This window comes from Colossoma macropomum, unplaced genomic scaffold (genome assembly GCF_904425465.1).
Source record: "Colossoma macropomum unplaced genomic scaffold, Colossoma_macropomum, whole genome shotgun sequence".
Classification (NCBI taxonomy): Eukaryota; Metazoa; Chordata; class Actinopteri; order Characiformes; family Serrasalmidae; genus Colossoma; species Colossoma macropomum.
This window is the reverse complement of record NW_023496042.1, coordinates 11,119-32,365: the sequence shown is the minus strand read 5'-3', so window position 1 is coordinate 32,365 and position 21,247 is coordinate 11,119. Positions and strand designations below refer to the sequence as shown.

The 21,247-nt window shown below is 37.1% G+C and overlaps 1 protein-coding gene across 4 annotated transcripts; it reads left to right on the top strand.

The window, feature by feature from the left end:
- Positions 1 to 1,698: 1,698 nt before the first annotated feature.
- LOC118804344 (macrophage mannose receptor 1-like) lies at positions 1,699 to 20,327 on the top strand. 4 transcript variants are annotated; one of them, XM_036564831.1, is made up of 5 exons: positions 1,699 to 1,902; positions 3,738 to 4,139; positions 4,312 to 4,665; positions 11,080 to 11,442; positions 11,533 to 11,743. In XM_036564831.1, the coding sequence occupies exons 1-5, from the start codon at positions 1,749 to 1,751 to the stop codon at positions 11,535 to 11,537; spliced, it is 1,278 nt and encodes a 425-aa protein (XP_036420724.1). In that variant the 5' UTR covers positions 1,699 to 1,748; the 3' UTR covers positions 11,538 to 11,743. The 4 variants fall into 4 exon arrangements, with proteins under 4 accessions (XP_036420724.1, XP_036420723.1, XP_036420725.1 ...); XM_036564830.1 differs by lacking the exons at positions 11,080 to 11,442; positions 11,533 to 11,743 and adding exons at positions 4,838 to 5,200; positions 5,289 to 5,398; XM_036564832.1 differs by lacking the exons at positions 11,080 to 11,442; positions 11,533 to 11,743 and adding an exon at positions 19,889 to 20,327.
- Positions 20,328 to 21,247: the final 920 nt, after the last annotated feature.

Below are 21,247 nucleotides of genomic sequence, written 5' to 3'. Positions count from 1 at the left end.
TGACAGCTGATTTGTTTTTGGACATCGAACTGGCACCCCACTCACTCCCACAGAATTAATTGTGGAACCTGACACTGGTCTGTAATACTTAATACTGTTAATAGATGAATATGTTGCACCAGTGTCCACTAAAAAGCTACATTTCTGGCCATCTATACACAATTCTAAAGGCGGAAGATCACCAGAAAGTAGAGTTAATATCTTAGAAAGCATTGTCATGTTTGCTTTTTTTATAGTGGAGTCGGTGGGCCTCCTTATACGTTTGTCAGTTTCCAGATAATGGCTTGACCTGTGAGTGTTTTGGGACCTTCAATTTGGGTCTGTATTTGGCGCTGAGATTGACTTTCAACAGAATCTCTTTTTTACATTTTCTGACCCTCTTTGACACAATAATGTCATGCCCCTTGCCTCCTCACCCTGCTTTTTCTGATTCATTCTATTACCATCCACTCCAAATGCTTCAGCCTTAGAGGACTTATTTGTCTCGGGGGAAGGGCACTAGTTGCCTCTAAGTCTCTTACATGGCCCAAAATATCTTATATCTTAGACTCTCAAGGCTTGGCAACATAAAGTTTAAACACAGCTGTGTGTTTAGGGAGCATGTTGGATATAAGTGTTTAATAAATGGTGCTGACCACTCAGGTTTGTTTAGTTTTAGTTGGGCTTTGTCTGTCCAAACCTTTTGAAATCTTTCAATGAACATGCTCAGATAATAGTACACTGCACGTGGTGAGTGGGCCTAAAAACACAGTGGAATCATAGACATAAGAGTCACCGGCTTTTGGTTCAAATAAAAGTTGCCGGAAGACATACAAGTTGTTTTCTGCATTGTTTTTATAATTGAATATCTATGCACTTTCTCAAAAAACATGTTTGGAAAGTCCCATGAACCCCTCATATTAGAATATAATTTACAACAATGGCACACAAAGTTCTTCCAAAACATCATTTGATATTGTGTACACAATGCTATATAACATAAGGCAAAATAAAAAAAATTACTTTCATAGATAATCCACCGTTATTTCTTATCACAATGGCCTATTTTTCTCATAATGAAACTGCTGCTTTTAAAAAAATTCACATTGGTTGAGGGAGCTGTCTATCACAAATGATTAGCCAATCAAATGACCAGTTGTGTGGGTGAAGGGAGCCAGCACATTTGGCAGGCTCAGTGTGACTCCAGTGCCCAAGGTTAATATAGTGGATCATGCAAATGAATTAGCTTCACAGAAATGTCAACATACAAGTGAAAATGGGCTGCATTCCTACAGGCTGTGTAAGAAAGTCCACTGAGCTCTTCTCTACTTTTGGCATTTAAAGTTGAGAATGCATCTGAGTTCTTTTAATAAGAAAAACATGCCTTTTGAAACAAAATTGACAATCACGCTATGATAGTTGAATCATAAAATTGTGTCCAGAGGTTGGAACCTGAGTTGTAACACTTTTGATTAAGAACAGATCAAAGTAGAGTCAAACCAGAGTGTTGGTTCTGGTTCAGTTCTAATCATCCATGGACAGGGCTATGCAAATTATGTGGCTAGAAAGTTTGTTTTGTAAATCAACCTGCGTCAGTCTGTTCATTTAACGGAACCTCATACAAAGAGCTTCACAGTTCCTTTACTGGAACTGTCACTGGACAATGACTAATGAATACAAACAAAGCCTGTGATTGTATCTCTCCAGGATTGCATTCAACAGAGGCTGAGCATATCTAGATAGAGATATACACATGTAGAACACTGTGGATGAACATTAACGTGAGGAGAAGAGCAAAAGAAACACATCACAAGGGAGAAAAACAGACATTTACTTTTCTACCAAGGTGTTTGGAAGAAAAACAGAGGAAGAGTTTCTCAGAAATGGATCAGACATGGATTTCAATCATCTTGCTTCTCTCAGGTCAGTGTGCACTTTGCCTCAACTAGAACAATACTAACATAAGAAAGTGAATAAGTTTACTGTGTGTGTGGAAAGCTTCAACAGCTCATATACAAGGTTGGAATTTAAAGAATTCAATTATAAGGAATACATATTCAGAAAACAGAAATGATGTATATTGAATCCAAATTATATTTTATGATGGCAGTATTTAGTTACTTTTAAAATTTTTAAGAAAACCTATTTTCTAAACATACCTATTTACTAAATTAGTTAATAAGCATACCATATTTATAAGAAACACCATCAACCCTTGTTTATTAATTAGAACTATCTAGAACTATTTAACTTTCTATCTAAATTAATTACTGATTGTTTTGGTATTTTGTTTAATTACAATTTACAAAGTATTTACATGAGACAGTCATACAGGCCATATGTTGTATTCGGGAGACTCTAGGCTTCTCATGTGCCATTATTTGACATAAAATTCCAATAGAATTTTCACACTTTCTGCATTTCGTGAATTTTTTGTCGCTTATGTTGCTTAGACAGATCTTGATCAAAGTGTCATTTCAGATGCCTTTTCAGAAATTGATAGTCTGGAGTGTCTGTGAGTTAAAAATGCAAGAATTTTGATAGTGGTTCATTCGATTACTTATTTTTTAGTAAAGAATAAATAATTAGCACAAATAATTAGGTCCTCTTGAATTCATGCTGAGTGCTAAAACTCAGATACCCAGCAAGACAGAAACTTTACAAAAACATGGCTGCCTTATGCTATTCATTAATTAATTTATTTATTTGTAAATCAACCACTCCATCCAACGTCTGGCATTACGCTTGGTGATGTACAGCTTGGTACATGCAGCTGCTCGGCCATGGAAACCCATGCCACGAAACTCCCAGCACACAGTTTTTGTGCTGATGTTGATGCCAGAGGAGGTTTGAGACTCTGCAGTTACTGAGTCAGCAGAGCATTGGTGGCTTTTACGCATTATGCTCCTCAGCACTCGGCAATCTGCTCTGTAACTTTAATTGGTCTAACACTTCAAGGCAGACTGCATGACTAGGTGCTTGATTTTTTACACCTGTGGCAATGGAACTGAATGAAACACCTGAATCCAACGATTAATAATGTGTCCCAACACGTTGTATTATATAGTGTAACAGTAGTGAGTGGATTTTGGATGATTTTGAAGCTGGATTACTGGATGATGGTTGGTCACAACTGGATGAAATGACGTGTTTGTGACGACAGGGTCTGCTGAGTGTTGTGATGCATGAATCATCTTGCTGTTTTACCCATTTGTTGTAATATTAAGGCCAAAGTCAGAATGGTAATATCAGGATTTTGGGTGTTTTTTTTGTTGTTTGTTTTTTTGAGCCAAACTATTCAGTGATGATCACGTCACAGCTTGATGACAACACAGTGGCTAGTGAGGGCTGGGTTTGCTGAGTGTTCTGATATACAAAGCATGTCTGTAACTTAAATCAGTTGTGAAGACTAGAATGCAGCTATGCACATTGACAGTAGAATTCCATGAAGAAAGCTGCCAAGCAGTAACAGCGACAAACCCTTGTGCTTGATCAACTGGTATTCTGGATGTGTTCTAAACATATTCTAAATATGTTATTTTTAATGCAATGATCTGAAATACCCTACAATATACCATAGTGCATTCAGTGTTTAGCCGTCACTACAGTGTTCTGCTCAACACTGCCCATATGTGCACGTTTGTGTGAGTGTGTGTCTGTGTGTAATGAGTGTGTGTAATGAGACACTCAGTGTTACAGGTGTGACATTTAAGACACGTTTCTGCAAAATACAACATATTTTCTTTTGCTTTTCACAGCTGTCTGTGGTGTATCTGCATATGTTCCTCATCAGTATATCTTTGTAAATGAGAATAAAACCTGGACTGAAGCTCAGAGCTACTGCAGACAGAACTACGCTGATCTGGCCACCATCAACAACATGGAGGAGATGAAGAAGCTCAATTCTACTCTAAACAAACTGAAAGATGCACTCAACATCTCTGTTTGGATCGGCCTAGTCAGAGGGGATGCTGGGAAATGGCTGTGGTCTCTTGCAGATGGAAATTTCCACAGAGATGGAGACACGTACAGAAACTGGAGGAGTGGAGAACCTGACAATGGGGTGAACAGGGACGAGTACTGTGTTGCCATGTTAAAAGATAATGGAACCTGGTTTGATGTTCAGTGTAAAAAATTATACACTTTTGTGTGCTATAATGGTAAGAACAAACGAGTATGTGTTAATGAAAGATATTACTTCAAAATAGAAACAGAACTAGAAACTAGAACTGATTGTTATTGTACAGATCTTTTTCAAGTGCCCTATTATGGGTTATGGGGGCAAAAGATTATTAAAATAACTGGCATTAATATTGTAATTAAATTTTTCAGAAAAGAAGATGAGCACTGAAAGATACATATTCATTAATGAGACAACTATCTGGCATGATGCTCAGAGCTACTGCAGAGAACATCACACAGACCTGGTCAGTGTGAGGAACCAGACTGAGAACCAGCAGATTCATAATATGTTAAAAATGAATACAAATGTTGATCGCATTTGGATTGGCCTGTTCAACGACTCCTGGAAGTGGTCAGATCAAAGTGACTCCTCATTCAGATACTGGATGTCTGGTCCAGAGAATTATGGTCAAGGTCAAAAGTGTGCTGCGGTGTTGCTGACTGAGAAGGGTCAGTGGAATAATGAGAAGTGTGACAACCAGCTCCCATTCATCTGTTATGAGAGTGAGTTGTAGTTCACTTCTTCAACAACATCTGGATTTATGTATTATTAAGTTAGTTTACCATTTTATTTATATTTGACACTGTATTTACTGCAAAACCCTAAGATGACTTTGAAGACCATGGAACATCTAAATTGTTCACCAATGACGTTAAGTTTTCCTTCTGCTTTCAGATCAGCTGATCTTGATCAATCAGAATCTGACCTGGAGAGAAGCTCTGAGATACTGCAGAGATCATCATGTGGATCTGGTCTCGGTTCTCTCTGAGGAGATCCAGCTCTGGGTGAACAAGGTGGCACAGAAAGCCTCCACTGAACATGTGTGGCTGGGTCTGCGTCACACCTGCACTCAGGGTTTCTGGTACTGGGTGAGTGGATTTTCCATCTGCTATGAGAACTGGGCTCCAGGTAACGGGACAGGAGGAGAAGACTGCAGCTCTGTAGAGAGAACCGGAGCGGTGCAGTCTAGAGGAGGTCAGCAGTGGGTCAGCCTGCCTGAGGACCACAAACTCAACTTCATCTGCATCACCTATGAAGGTTAGTTACTGTTTGTGGACGTTATTGTAATTCTGATATACTTTGCATTTGTAAACCCTCGTTTTCGTTTTTCTCTTTCCAACGAAAGACTGAATGAAGACCAATAAAGACTGAAACCAGGTGGTTCCTCTTCCTTAACCAGCTTCAGCAGATTTACAGTTTTATACTTTTTATTTGCTTTCTTGATAGTGAGAGTTATACTGGTCTACCAACATGAATGTTTACTGTAGTCCTGTGTGTTTGATGTGCAGATTTGACCTTTTTCATCCATCTAAGTTACAGTGGGCCTCATTACTGAACCACAATCAGAATGCAATAAAAATGTAATATCTTTTGTAAAATAACTTTTAGCATAAACATGTATTTCTTATCCATAAATAACTTCCTAGGAGGCTGTGTGTATAATCATATTTCCTTCTGTATATCTGTTTATCTATTTTAATATGTAATCATAAGGAATTTCAAATGTAATCGCCTCATTATTTCTGTCAGTTATCATGAATGTAAGAAACTCATTTCAGTTCAGGTCATTTTAAGCTTTTCTTGGTCTTTACTCATGTTTTATTCACATGCACATTCCTTGTCTGCTTTCCTCCCTCAGGGAGTTAACAGTTTGTTTTAAAAATCATAAACTGGGGATTTATTAATGTCATTCACTTTACTTTAAGCTGTATTCATTTTGCACTGTATTAAACAACTGGAGTAAAAGAATTGTGAAAATCACTTATGCTTTCATTTTTAGTCATAATAACTCACCGTACCCACTTATTAATATCTTGTAAATATCCTCGTATGCAAATTTCTGAGCATAAGTTACCACCTAAATTCACATCTTATGTGTAGAATTGGCAGCGTTTGATTCCTAAAGGCTGTAGGTAGAGCATTGAGTGTACTGCTTACAGGTGTTTACAAATTTCCTGTAAAATAGTGAGCAAATTACTGTAATGCTGCACAAGCACAGAAAGACGCTCGCGCATCTTAAAAAGGCAGTGGTTTAATGAGAGACAGTAAGATGGTCAGACAGTTTTAGGGCAAATCCAAAATCAAAATCCAAAAGCCTTGCAAAAAGTAAAAAAAAAAACAGAAGATACAAAATGCACAAGTGACCAGAGCAAAAGGGCAAACACAAAAACGCAATATCCAGAAAACAGGCAAAGGGTCCAATACACAAGTCAGAAAAACAGTCGAAAAATGCTCAGTAGTCCATTGAAGGGCAATACCTCGCAATGAGGAGAACAAACCGGAAACTATTTAAAGCCTGGGACAAACAAACACAGGTGAATTGCATTAATATTCAGGTGACTGAGAACGAGGAAACTGTGTGTGATTGGTGGAAGGAGTGACATCATCAGGATTGGAATCATGGGAATTGGAGTCCTGGAGAGTATTAGGCAAGGGAGGAGAACCCGGAAGCGTGACAATTACAAAATGCATTAATAAATGAACAAAACTAAAGTGGAACATACTTGTACTGAATTATCAATACATCACTCTTAATAAATGCTGAAGTATCCTCGGGATAGCTTCTAAAGAACTAGAAATGTTTAAACGATCATTACTAATGAAATCTGCAAGAGCAAAAGTAAAGAGGAACTTAACTATGCTTGCATCAGAAAGATTGCCATTAACACATTAGGCAACAAGCAGTTATTAATTAATTAAGAGACGGTTTTATTAACGCAACGTATAATATATTTTTATACCCGCATTTCTAAACTTGCCTACAAATATGATCCCACTTTATTAGGCCATTATTGATATGGTAACACTTTCTATGAAGTCTGCATTCATAAGACATTACAAAAACAAATGCACTCATGACTCATTGTAACAATGCTTTGTAAGCATATTTATGAGCTCTAAAAATGATTCACAAGGTCTCAACAATGAAACTGACCTTATAAACAGATGAGGAGTACATATACATATTATAAATCAGTTATAAAAACATTATAAGCATCCACAATGCCATAACTGAGTGCGTTGAGTAAACTGACTGACATTTCTGGTTATTCTTTCTTGTAAACAAATGATAAAATATGATAAACTTTATTTTCCAAACTAATTCCACAAGGAAAGATAAATTATTGCAATTTGAAAAATGTACTTTGTAATTTGCAATTATGTGCAGATTATTATCACTTTAACAGACATTAGAATCAATAGGGAAATTTGTGCATATTAGAGGCTTATGAGGCAATACTAGGGTTTAAAAGTATGCTTACCAAGCACTGTTACCAAGATACAAAGAGTTCTAAGCACATATATAACTATTTATGACTTCATAAACTTGTTCATTTTGAGGCTGCAGTGTCAGCTTAACATATTTGCAAATGATCTTATTAAAAAGCTCTTTGTCTCCACTGATGTGCGAGCACATGCAAAATATGTGTACCTGCACTACACTGGCATGTCTCTGGTATTTCCGTGTTCCGGCTAATTTGTTTTTTAGTTCCTGTACATAGACGTCGTACTGATGTATGGATGCTCCAAATAGGAATCATTTGAAGAACATGGATTTTATGGACTCCCTAACAATCATTCTAATTGCCAAGGTTACAATACAGTATATAATTTACCATAAATTAATGCTAGAAATATTTTACTGGACATCCATGCAAAGCGTATTATAGCCTTTTGGGCACCAAAACTGCGAACTGATGTATGATTCAGATAACATCAGTTAGCTAGCAGGACTGCTGATGACATAGATGGGAGGGGTTAAAATGGACAGAGACGTACTGAGAAGAAAGACACAGTGAAGAGAAGCAAACAGAAGTACATGAAGAGGAGAAAACGAAGACTAAACACCCAGGTAGGAGTTACACTGAGTGACTTAACATTAATTCATTTTCTTTATGCTTTTTTGGTGTTTATATTGGAAATAGAAAGGCTTATATGTGTTTTTTGGATAATGTGATTTAAACATTTTAGGGTTCTTTAGTAAATCCAGTGGTTTATTTAGGACCGTGAATTTCTACATGGTTCTGTATAACTTCTGCTATTTTTAAGATGCCAAGCTTTTACCAAAAAAAGAACACTTTTAGGTGCCACATAGAACCATTTTCACCAGGTTTCTATGTATAACCCATGAAAAACCATTTGACCATGCAAAAAAAACATTTAAGCATGAAATAGTTCTATGTAGAACTCATGGCTCTAAATACAACCATTGCCTCCATTAAAGAAGCTTTGAAGAACCTTCGTTTTTAAGTGTGTAGTGTAAATATTACTAGACAGTAGAGCTGTAGCATAGATATTTTTTGAGAAATTGAGTTCTAAAATCAGTACAAACACAGTAAAATCATTACAGCTAAAAAAAGTTTTTTTTTTTCTGATCATCCATGGACAGGGCTACGCAAATGATACAGCTAGAAAGTTTGTTTTGCAAATCGTCTGTACAGTTGATGGAACCTCATGCAAAGAGCTTCACATTTCCTCTTTACTGGAACTGCCACTGTACGATGTCTAATGAAAACAAACCAAGGCTGTGATGGTATCTCTTCAGGACAGCACTCAACAGAGGCTGAGCATATCTAGAGAGAGTTATACAGACGTAGAACACTGTGGATGAACATAACGTGAGGAGAAGAGCAAAAGAAACACATCACAAGGGAGATAAACAGATATTTACTTTCAATCAAGGGGTTTGTAACAAATCCAGAGGAAGAGTTTCTCAGAAATGGATCAGACATGGATTTCAATCATCTTGCTTCTCTCAGGTCAGTGTGCACTTTGCCTCTACGAGAACAATACTAACATAAGAAAGTGAATAAGTTTACTGGGTGTGTGGAGCAATTAGGTATTCATTGTTTTGGTGTTGATGTCACTTACAATGATAAAATATTTACATGAGACAGTCATACAGGCCACATATTGTTGTTGGGTTTTTTTTTGTTTGTTTGTTTTTGTTAGGATACTCTAGGCTGCATGTATATACACCAATCAGGCCTAACATTATGACCACCTCCTTGTTTCTACACTCATTGTCCATTTTATCAGCTCCACTTACTATATAGGTGCACTTTGTAGTTCTACAGTTACAGACTGTAGTCCATCTGTTTCTCTGCATACTTTGTTAGCCCCCTTTTACCCTGTTCTTCAGTGGTCAGGACCCCCATGGGCCCTCACAGAGCAGGTACTATTTGGGTGGTGGATCATTCTCAGCGCTGCAGTAACACTGACGTGGTGGTGGTGTGTTAGTGTGTGTTGTGCTGGTACAAGTGGATCAGACACAGCAGTGCTGCTGGAGCTTCTGAATATGTTAGTTTATTATGTATTGGAAAAGAATACACTCCTGAGCACGTTTAGGGCAGTGTATTCAGCCGTCACTAAAGTATCCTGCCCATATACAATGCTTTCGGAAAATTTTCAGACCATTCCACTGTTTTTCACATTTTGTTATGTTGAGGCCTTGTGATGAAATAATAAAAAAAAATTAGTTTTTCCCATCAATCTGCACTCAGTACTCCATAATAGGAAAGTGAAACAGAATTTTCGAAACTTTTGCAAATTTATTAAGAAGGAAAAATAGCAGTGATTTGAGTCTGTGTTAAATGAGTCAAGAGACGTGTGTTTTTGTGTTATTGTGTGTTACAGGTGTGAATTTTTCTCACTGTTTACTGCATTCAGGCATTTTGAGACGTGTTTCTTTAGCTGCAATATCAGACCAACTAAAATACATTTTCATTTCCTTTGCACAGCTGTCTGTGATTTAACTGCAAATGTTCCTCATCAGTATATCTTAGTGAATGAGAGTAAAACCTGGACTGAAGCTCAGAGCTACTGCAGACAGAACTACACTGATCTGGCCACCATCAACAACATGCAGGAGATGAAGAAGCTCAATTCTACACTACATGAACATCTGAAAGATACACCCAACATCTCTGTTTGGATCGGTCTAGACAGAGGGGACACTGGGAAATGGCTGTGGTCTCTGGCAGATGGAAATTCCTACAGAGATGGGAGACACGTACAGAAACTGGAGGAGTGGAGAACCTAACAATGTTGCGAATGAGGGCGAGTACTGTGTTGCGCTGTATTTTGATAATGGAGACTGGTTGGATGATGTCTGTTACAAATCATACACTTTTGTGTGCTACAATGGTAAGAACATTTGTTAAGAAAATATATTACTTCATAAAATGGATCTAGAAAATACAGAAAAATGATTTAATTCTTATTGTGCAGATCATTTTCATCTTATTTTATCTCATGATTTTCATATTATTTCTGTTTAGTGCCCTGTTGTGGGTTATGAGGGCACAAGTTTATTAATAGTAACTGACATTAATAATGTAATTGAATCTTTCAGAAAAGAAGACCACTGAAAGATACATATTCATTAATGAGACAAAGACCTGGCATGATGCTCAGAGTTACTGCAGAGAACATCACACAGACCTGGCCAGTGTGAGGAACCAGACTGAGAACCAGCAGATCTTTAATATATCAAAAAACTATTCAAATTCTCAAAATATTTGGATCGGCCTGTTTAACGACTCCTGGCAGTGGTCAGATGAGAGTAACTCCACATTCAGATACTGGATGTCTGGTCCAGATAAATATGGTCATGGTGAAATGTGTGCTGCGGTGTTTGAACAAGGTTACTGGAATAATGTGAGCTGCACCAACAAGCTCCCATTCATCTGCTATGAGAGTGAGTTACATTTCAGCAATGTGTGTGTTTATGTATTATTCTAACTGATCAGTTAGTTTACCTCTTTATTTATATTCAATTATTTTATTGTAAACCCTTTGATACATGCGAGTCTTTACTCTGAATGTTTGTTTGTTATACTGTATGCCTTTATGCAAAGACACTGGAATTTCTAAATTATGCACTGATCATTTTCCGTTTTCCTTTTGCTTTCCAGATAAGCTGATCTTGATCAATCAGAATCTGAGCTGGAGAGAAGCTCTGAGATACTGCAGAGTGAATCATGTGGATCTGGTCTCAGTTCACTCTGAGGAGATCCAGCTCTGGGTGAAGGAGGTGGCACAGAAAGCCTCCACTGAACATGTGTGGCTGGGTCTGCGTCACACCTGCACCCTCAGCTTCTGGTTCTGGGTGAGTGGAGTGTCTATCTGCTACCAGAACTGGGCTCCAGATAACGGGACAGAAGGAGAAGACTGCAGCCCTGTAGAGAGAACCGGAGCAGTGCAGTCTAGAGGAGGTCAGCAGTGGGTCAGCCTGCCTGAGGACCACAAACTCAACTTCATCTGCACCACCTATGAAGGTTAGTTACTGTTCATGGATTTTACTGGAATTCTGATGTAATTTGCATTTGTAAACCATCTTTTTTGTCTTTCTCTTCTCAACAATGAAGACTGAAACGAGGTGTTTCCTCTTCCATAACCGTCATCGGCAGATCTACAGTTTTATGCTTTTTATTTGCTTTTCTTGATAGTGAGAGTTATACTGGTCTACCAGCATGAATGCTTAATGTACTCCTGTGTGTTTGATGTGCAGATTTTACCTTTTGTCATCCATTTAAGTTACAGTGGACTTCATTACTGAACCACAATCTGAATTCTATAAAAACTGAACATCAGTCATTTGTAAAATAACTTTTAGCATGAACTGTGTGTATTTCTTATCCATAAATAACTTCCTATGAGGCTGTGTGTATAATCATTTTTTCTGTATATCTGTTTGTCTATTTTAATATCTAATCATAAGGAATTTTGTAATTGCCTCATTATTTCTGTCAGTAGTCATGAATGTAAGAAACTCATTTCAGTTCAAATCTTTTTAAGCTTTTCTTGATCTTTATTCACTTTTTATTTATATGCATTTCCTGTATGCTTTACTTCCTCCACATAGGTACATAATGTATATAGTTTATTTTAAAAATCATACAATGGGGATTTATCAGTGTCTTGTTGTTTGTTCAATAAAGCCTGAATTAGACCACTATAAATGGTTTATTCACTTTACTTTAAGCTGTATTCATTTTGAACCATATTATTAAACAGCTGGAGTAAAAGAATTAAGAAAATCACATGGTTTCATTATAAGTCATGATACCTCAAAGTACCGACTTATTAATAACTTGTTAATATCTTCTTATGCAAATTTCTGAGCATGATTTACCACCTATATTTACATCTTATGTGTAGAATAGGCAGCATTTGATTCATAAAGGCTGAAGTTAGCATCAAGTGCATTACATTAAGTATTTACAGATTTCCACTAAAATAGTGCAAATTACAAAATACATTTATTAATGAATTTAAATGACCAAAACTAAAGTGGAACACACTTATATACTGAATTATCAATACATTACTCTTAATAAATGCTTACAAATATGCTCAGGATAGTTTCTAAACAGCTAGTAATGTGTTAAAAGATCATTACTGATGACATCTGCAAGAACAAAACTAAAGAGGACTTTAAGAGAACTTAAGTATGCTTGCACCAGAAAGATTGCAATTAACACATTAGGCAACAAGCAGTTATTAACTAATGTAGAGAAGCTTTTATTAACATGTCATATAATATATATTTATACTGCCTTTCTAAACTTGCTTACAAATAAAATGATCCACTTTATTAAGCCACATTAATTGGGTAACACTTTCTATGAAGCCCATATTCATAAGACATTACAAACACAAATGCACTTAGAAGTCTTTTTAACAATGCTTTATTAGCATATTTATGAACTCTAATAATGCTTCATGAGGCCTTAATAATGAAGTGCAATTTTAAACAGACAATCAGTAAATATACACATTATAAAAACAGTTCTTAAAACATTATAAACATTTAAAATGCCATCACTCAGTGTTTTAAGTGACTGCCATTTCATTTTTTGTTGTAAATAAATTACAATGTATGATAAACTTTATTTCCACAAGAGAAGATAGATTATTGCAATTTAATAAAAAATTTTCTTTATTTCATAAAAGTCTGAGGAAGAAAGACAAAGTAGTCTTGTGAAAAGTTGTGAAGTCATCAAAGAGTTCATTATAATACATATTAGAGTCTTATATGTATATTAGGGTTTAAAAGTATGTTTACAAAGCATTGTTAGCAAGTCACAAAGAGTTATAAACACAGTTATAACTGTTTATGACTTCATAGGAAGTGTTATGTAACGTTTTTGGCAACTTTATTTTTAAGAGTGCAGTTAAGTTTAAATGTATATTTTGTTCACAGCTATGCACATGCTGATGTAAACATACTGCCACTCATGGAAAAAAACCTTGTATCTGCATTTTTGCTTTTTTTGTTTTACATATTTTGGAAATGCCAGTTGCCACTTATACTCTGTCAAAATTTCATAACAAATGGTAAAATAGAAACAGTCCACATTGGCATAGAATACATTTTTGTTGCATTGAAACTTTCAATAAGGACGTTTTCCTTAGTTACTTTTTCAGAGATACGAGGTTTTGTTCCAACAGTGACAATATGCAAAGTGTTTTACTTGCCACACAGCAGACCAGGAACATGTTGATGTGTTGATAACGACACTATCTAGGACTGTACAGAACACAAATGGCAGGAGTTTCTCAAAATGGATTTCAAATTAAACCTAGGGTATTACTACAACACCAGCACTTTGAGGACATCATCGATGGACTTTTTAACATAACTGGACCTGATATCCCATTATAAATTCATTTGATGACATGAGTATGGCATAAACAAAATCAATGATCATTTAGAAAACAATAAATTAAAAAAATGGGGGTGAATATTTGATGTCACAAAGCTATCTTGAGGCAGGTATCATGAGAGTTAAGCAGTCGCACCTCATTCTAAGACAGCTGTTCTTTTCGAGGCTACAGCATCAGCTCAACGTATTTGCAAATGATCTTATTAGAACCTCTTTGTCTCCACTGATGTCTGTGTGTGAAAACATGCAAAATATGTGTACCTGCACTACACTGGCATGTCTCTGTTATTTCCGTGTTCAAAAGGCTAATTTGTTTGTTAGTTCCTGTATATTGACGTCATGTTGATGTATGGATGCACCAAATGAAAAATCATTTCAAGAGCATGAATTTTATGGACTCCCCAAGTTTACAATACTGTAAACAACTCACCATAAATGAATGCTATAAAATAGGTTGTTATTGACCAGGTCTTACTGGAAATTCATGAAAAGTGTCTTATAGCCTTTTGGGCATTGAAACTGTGGCCTGTATGATTCAGATAACATCAGTTAGCAGGACTGCTGATGACACAGATAGGAGGGGTTAAAGTGGCCAGATATGTACTGAGAAGATAGAGACATACAGATCACACAGTGAAGAGAAGCAAACAGAAGTGGATGAAGAGGAGAAAACGAAGATTAAACACCCAGGTAAGAGTTACACTGAGTGACTTAACATTAATTCATTTTCTTTATGCTTTTTTGGTGTTTAAATTGGAAAGTGTCACAGGTTTATATGTGTTTTTGTTTCTTTTCCTCATACAACCTTATAGAACCATTTCATGCTATAAGAGTTCTTTGCATAGTGAAATGTTCTTCAGATTGATGCAGAATATGTTGTTTATGGTTCTGTACAGAATCTTTTTAAACACAGTTCTGTATAGCACAGTTCTGTATGTTTATTTGCACACCATAAACAACATAAACCTAACAGAACCAAAGCTGGCTACTCCACTGTGGCTTCATGCATGACGTTTCAGTTCTTTTCAAATCAGCAATCCATTCTGTTGCTGCTGCTCGATCTCTCTTCTCCTCCCTCTTTGCTCTCCACTCCTTTTAAAGGTGCCTCTTGAGGGCAGGGTCAGTTAAATTGTTCCAGATCATCATTAACTCCTAGTTCATTAATAGTGAGTTATCGTGCATTTTACTTTATAATACTGTTCCTGATCATCATTAATTCCTAGTTCATTACAGATGTTACCATGTGTTTCACTTTATAATACTGTTGCAGATCATGATTAACTCTTAGTTCATTAACAGTGGGTTACCATGTGTTTCACTTTGTAATATTGTTCCTGATCATCATTAACTCCTAATGAAGAACATCAACATCTTGTAGCCAACACTGGCTGAAACTTTATTTCAAACTGGGTGTTTACCCAAAAGCTAAGGGCCTTTTGGCTCCAGTGAGTCTGGAGTTGAAAATGTAAATCTGTCGACTTAACACTCCTGACCCCAAACTCAGTCAAATTTACGGCTGAATCAAGAACCAGCACCCCTCTTCCTTGACACAAGGGGCAACAGAGCACCCCCCTCTGGAATGTGGCATATGGCTCTCCAAAGTCCTGTGGACAACTTTATCTTTAAGTAACGGAAAGTACATTTCTAAGGTATATATCCACTCCAAACTGCAACCATTCGTTAGGACAGGATTTTAACTAAACTAGACATACCAAGAACGGGACTGTTATGACAATCTGAACTGAGAATTTAAAACTTATAAATCCCCTGAGGATCTCAACATGAACCCACAGCACCCCAAGGTGTGAAAACAAGAATTACCACATCACCACTCTAAGGACTGTTGCTCACAAAGGACCCCAGAAACACTCATTGATATGCATGTTTGACTATCAATCCTATCTAATTTGCAAGAGATGATGATTGTATTTGTGTACCCAGTTACTTAAAGTGTGTATTCTCCTTTCTTTTACTAGATGTTAGGAATGTGTAGGATAACTGTCTGAAAGTTACTGAAATAACCATTTAAAGTAGTGGTTTTAGAACACTAAGCATGCACCTAGGTTTTCTTTTCACTTATTGTATCTAGCCTTCTATTTTACTATTCTCTTTTACTTGATTTTATTCTTTGAAGTGTTGATTTTATTGTGTTAAATCTCCTGCCATGAAAAGACACCCAAAAGGGTTACCTGTAAGACTATTTCTGCCTTTACAATAGTTGTTTTCAGGTAATGTGGATAAAACTGTGGGTTGACGCACAAATGTTAATTGTCTGTGTGGATTTTGGAACTTAATTCAACGATCTGAAACTGTTTTGATTTAAATCTAACTAAACTTTTCAAATCTAGAGGTAACAAAGAAGGGAGTTCCCTGGGAAGGCACTTACAGAGAAACCACCCCCAATCAGAATCGAGAACTAGGAATAGCTAATTACCCACTAGGTAAGAGAACCTATCACCACCTTCGCTCCACCCCTGAAGGGAGGGGCCAACAGCTGGGTAAAACCGGCGCGCACGCCAGTTCCAGTTAGTTCGAGCTCACATTCGAGAGAACAAGGAGAAACTTCCATAAGTATGTGCCAACCGTGGTTACAAAGAAAGTTTAGAAGTTTAGAACGCTTAGATCAGATCTGGATATTTTGCTGTTCATGTAGTTTGTCTTTTGTTTATACCTTTAAGTTTAACCCAACCTTAGAGAAAAAAGTGAAGATTTCTTTACATGGCCAAGTAAGGACTTTCTTCAAGTTTCAGCTCTGATGAAGATAGGTAGTTGATTCAGGTTAACAGCCTTGAAATTTGACTGCACTTCCCCAGCCCTAAGAAGAAGCCCAGAGACTCTGAAGCCCAGCCAGAGCCGCGCCTCGACCGGCGAACCGAATCCTCGCCAGAAGCTCCATCCTCAAACAGCCCTAAGAAGAAGCCCAGGGACTCTGAAGCTCAGCCAGAACCGCGCCTCGACCGACGAACCGAATCCTCGCCAGAAGACTGCCCTGGTTCCAAGCTTCATCCTTGGGCAGGCGAGACGCCAAAGTCGGTCGTCAACTGCAGGGCGTCGCCTGTGTGAAGTCCCACCAAGACTCCAGGGCCAGCAAAGAAACGCCCAGTGTGTGAGCTCCAGCCGGTCCTCAAGCGACCCATCTCAGAGGACCCGCAGTCCTGTCTCCTGACTTCAAAGTAAGGCTGGCTATCTTTCATTTGTGCAGTCAAGGTTTGACGCTATTTTATTCGATAAGAATCCTCTTTTAGATATATCCTAGTTTAGGTTAAGTTGCCCTATAGATCCTTTGTCCTTAAGGCCTGAGTCGCTTTCCCAAGAAGCGCCCTCCACCACCTTTGCATACCATTTTACACTGTGAAATAAGTTACATTACCTGAGCCATTCCCTTCTTTTTTATTTCTTTTCTTTTGTTTATTAACCATGTTATCCAACTGTAGTGTCATATTTAGCCAATAAAGTTACTTTTGATTGAAGCATCCTTGGCACGAGTGTCTGTCTCTTCCCTGCATTGGTCTGTAGACTTCAAACAAAATCCAAGTTACCCTGACCTCCTCTTTAGTTTAAGCAATAATAATCATATTTATAATCAGATTAAAACTGCAATAACCGTTACACACGCTATGATAGCTGGATCATAAAATTGAATTCAGAGGTTGGAATCTGAGTTACACCACTGTCTAATGGTATATTGTGTGACCATATAAAATTAACTGATCAAAGTAGTCAAACCAGAGTGTTGTTTCCGATTCAGTTCTGATCATCTATGGACAGGTCTATGCAAATTAAAAGGCTAAAAAGACAGTGTTGAGATTCATCTCTCAGGTGTTTTGTTTTGTAAATCAAACTGCGTCAGTCTGTACAGTTGTTGGAACCTCATGCAAAGAGCTTCACATTTCCTCTTTACTGGAACTGCCACTGGACAATGACTAATGAAAACAAACAAAGACTGTGATGTTATCTCCAGGACTCAATTCAACAGAGGCTGAGCATATCTAGAGAGAGTTATACAGACGTAGAACACTGTGGATGAACATAACGTGAAGAGAAGAGGATCAGAAACACATCACAAGGGAGATAAACAGATACTTACTATTCTACCAAGGGGTTTGTAACAAATCCAGAGGAAGAGTTTCTCAGAAATGGATCAGAAATGGATTTCAATCATCTTGCTTCTCTCAGGTCAGTGTGCACTTTGCCTCAACTAGAACAATACTAACATAAGAAAGTGAATAAGTTTACTGTGTGTGTGGAAAGCTTCAACAGCTCATATACAGGGTTGGGAGGTAACAGAATACATGCATAGGAAATATATATATTCAGAAAACAGAATTTATCTGTATAGAGTCCAAGTTACGTTTTGTAAAGGAAGTATTCAGAATGCAATTACTTTTTACATTTTTAGAAATATGAATACACTAAAAATACATTAACACCATATTTATAAGAAACCCCATCTGTGCTTTTTTATAAATTAGAACTATCTAGTGCAAATGGTTATTCAATGTTTTGGTATTTAGGTTATTTAGAATGGCATTCACATAAGACAGTCGTAAAGGCCATATGTAGTTATTTTTAGAAGACTCTATGCTACTCATATGTGTTAATATTTATAATTTTTTCTCCCTTTCCATTTGCTATTCTTGCTGTGTTCTAAACAGATTCTAAATATGTTACTTCTTATGTATTGTAATGGAATACACTACAAGATACATTTAGAACAGTACATTTAGTGTTTATCCATCACTAAAGTGTTCTGCCCAACACTGCCCATATATGCATACTTGTGTGAGTGTGTGTTGAGTTTAGAGACTCTTGTGTTTTTGCGCTATAGTGTTTTACAGGTGTGATTTTTACTCACTGTTTACTACATTCAGGCATTTTGTCATGTCTTTCTTTTCTGCTGCAAAATTAGACCAACTACAACATATTTTCTTCTGCTTTTCACAGCTGTCTGTGATTTAGCTGCATATGTTCCTCATCAGTATATCTTTGTGAATGAGAGTAAAACCTGGAATGAAGCTAAAAATATCTGCAGACAGAACTACACTGATCTGGCCACCATCAACAACATGGAGGAGATGAAGAAGCTCAATTCCACACTAAATGAACGTCTGAAAGATGCACCCAACATCTCTGTTTGGATCGGCCTAGACAGAGGGGACACTGGGAAATGGCTGTGGTCACTTGCAGAAGGAAATTTCTACAGATATGGAGACACATACAGAAACTGGAGGAGCATAGAACCTAATAATGAGGGGAACAGGGATGAGTTTTGTGTTGCCATGTATAAAGATAATGGAGAGTGGTTTGATATTCATTGTGACAGCTCATACACGTTTGTGTGCTATAATGGTAAGAACAAGTAAACGATATTAACAAAAGATATTAATTCATGAAATGGATCTAGAAAATACTTAAAACTGATTTATTGTTATTGTGCAGATCATTTTTGTCTTATTGCTCTGTCTAGTGCCCTATTGTGGGTTATGAGGACAGAAATGTATTAAAAGTAACTGACATTATCAATGTAATTAAATCTTTCAGAAAAAAAGATAAGCGCTGAACGATATGTATTCATTAATAAGACAAAGAGCTGGCGTGAAGCTCAGAGCTACTGCAGAGAATATTACACAGATCTGGTCAGTGTGAGGAACTTCACTGAGAACCAACAGATACTTAACTGTTCAAAGGCTGGTAGTATTTGGATCGGCCTGTTCAACGACTCCTGGAAGTGGTCAGATCAGAGTGACTCCTCATTCAGATACTGGATGTCTGGGCCAGATAAACATGGTCATGGCGAAACGTGTGCTGCGGTGTTGCTGACTGAGAAGGGTCAGTGGAAAAATGAGAAGTGTGACAACCAGCTCCCATTCATCTGTCATAAGAGTGAGTTATAGTTCACTACTTTAGCAATGTCTGCATTTATGTATTATTAAGTTAGTTTACCTTTTTATTTATGTTTGACACTGTATTTACTACAAAACCCTAATATGACTTTCAAGACACTGGAACATCTAAATTATCCCCTAATCACATTAAGTTTTCCTCCTGCTTCCAGATAAGCTGATCTTGATCAATCAGAATCTGACCTGGAGAGAAGCTCTGAGATACTGCAGGGTGAAACATGTGGATCTGGTCTCAGTTCACTCTGAGGAGATCCAGCTCTGGGTGAAGGAGGTGGCACAGAAAGCCTCCACTGAACATGTGTGGCTGGGTCTGCGTCACACCTGCACCCTCAGCTTCTGGTTCTGGGTGAGTGGAGAGTCTATCTGCTACCAGAACTGGACTCCAGGTAACGGGACAGGAGGAGAAGACTGCAGCTCTGTAGAGAGAACCGGAGCGGTGAGGTCTGGAGGAGGTCAGCAGTGGGTCAGCCTGCCTGAAGACCACAAACTCAACTTCATTTGCACCACCTATGAAGGTTAGTCATTTTGTGTCGGTGTTACTGGAATATTGATGTAGATTGGATTTTAAAACCTCTCTTTTGTTTTTCTCTTCCCAACAATGAAGACTGAAATCAAGTGTACTCTTCCATATCCAACATCAGCAGCACTAAAATTACTTTACCACTTTTATTTGCTTTCCTACATAATGCAGGGTTATATAGGTCTATCAAGTGTAATATATTTACATGTTGAATATATTCCAGTGTGTTTGGTGTGCAGAATTTAACCTACTATCACAATTTACAAACAATGTAACAATGTGTGATATGCAATGTTTTGATTTATGTGATAATAAGCTTACAGTGAAAATGAGATTCATAATTAAAATTTGTTAATGAAATGTTTAAATATACATTCTTATTTGGTTGAATCTATTTTGTTTAATTCTTTTGGTAACATATTTATGAAAGTTTATTTCTTAATATATTATGTTTACTGTACATAATGAATTGTTGTTGTAAGTTAAATTATCAATGCCAAAGAGCCAGCTCAGATACAAAAGCTAACAGGCTAACAGACATCTCAAATAATGTTTGATTTAGGCTTTAAGTATTTACTGATGGGTTCACTGTAAAATGCAAGTTGCAAATTAAACCCTGGCTTGCAGACAAGCGTTTAAAATAGTTTCAAACCCAAAGTTAATATACACCACAAATTTCTAGAAAGATATGTTGAGAGCTTTTTTGTTTTAAAACCCAATTTTTTTTCAACACAGCTCTGTTTGGGTGCTTATACTCACAATATGTGCAGCAGTTAGCATAAAATATCAGAAGATACCAGCCTAAAGGGTGCTTAAGTGGGCTATGGCTCAGTGATTGAGAACCCCCTATATACACCACTGGTAAGTTGTACTGACTTACCATTGCAAGTCCAATAGAGCCACTTGCAGAAATTCACATTATTATGTGTTAACCAGATAAACAAAGACTACTTAAGCAAAGTGCTCTAACTGTTACTCTTAGAACCAATGA

Coding starts and splice junctions, on each gene's coding strand:
- LOC118804344 (XM_036564832.1), top strand. CDS start 1,749: ATGAACATTAACGTGAGGAGAAGAGCAAAAGAAACACATCACAAGGGA. Junction 4,140..4,311: donor CACTTTTGTGTGCTATAATG/GTAAGAACAAAC, acceptor TAAATTTTTCAG/AAAAGAAGATGAGCACTGAA. Junction 4,666..19,888: donor CCCATTCATCTGTTATGAGA/GTGAGTTGTAGT, acceptor TCCTGCTTCCAG/ATAAGCTGATCTTGATCAAT.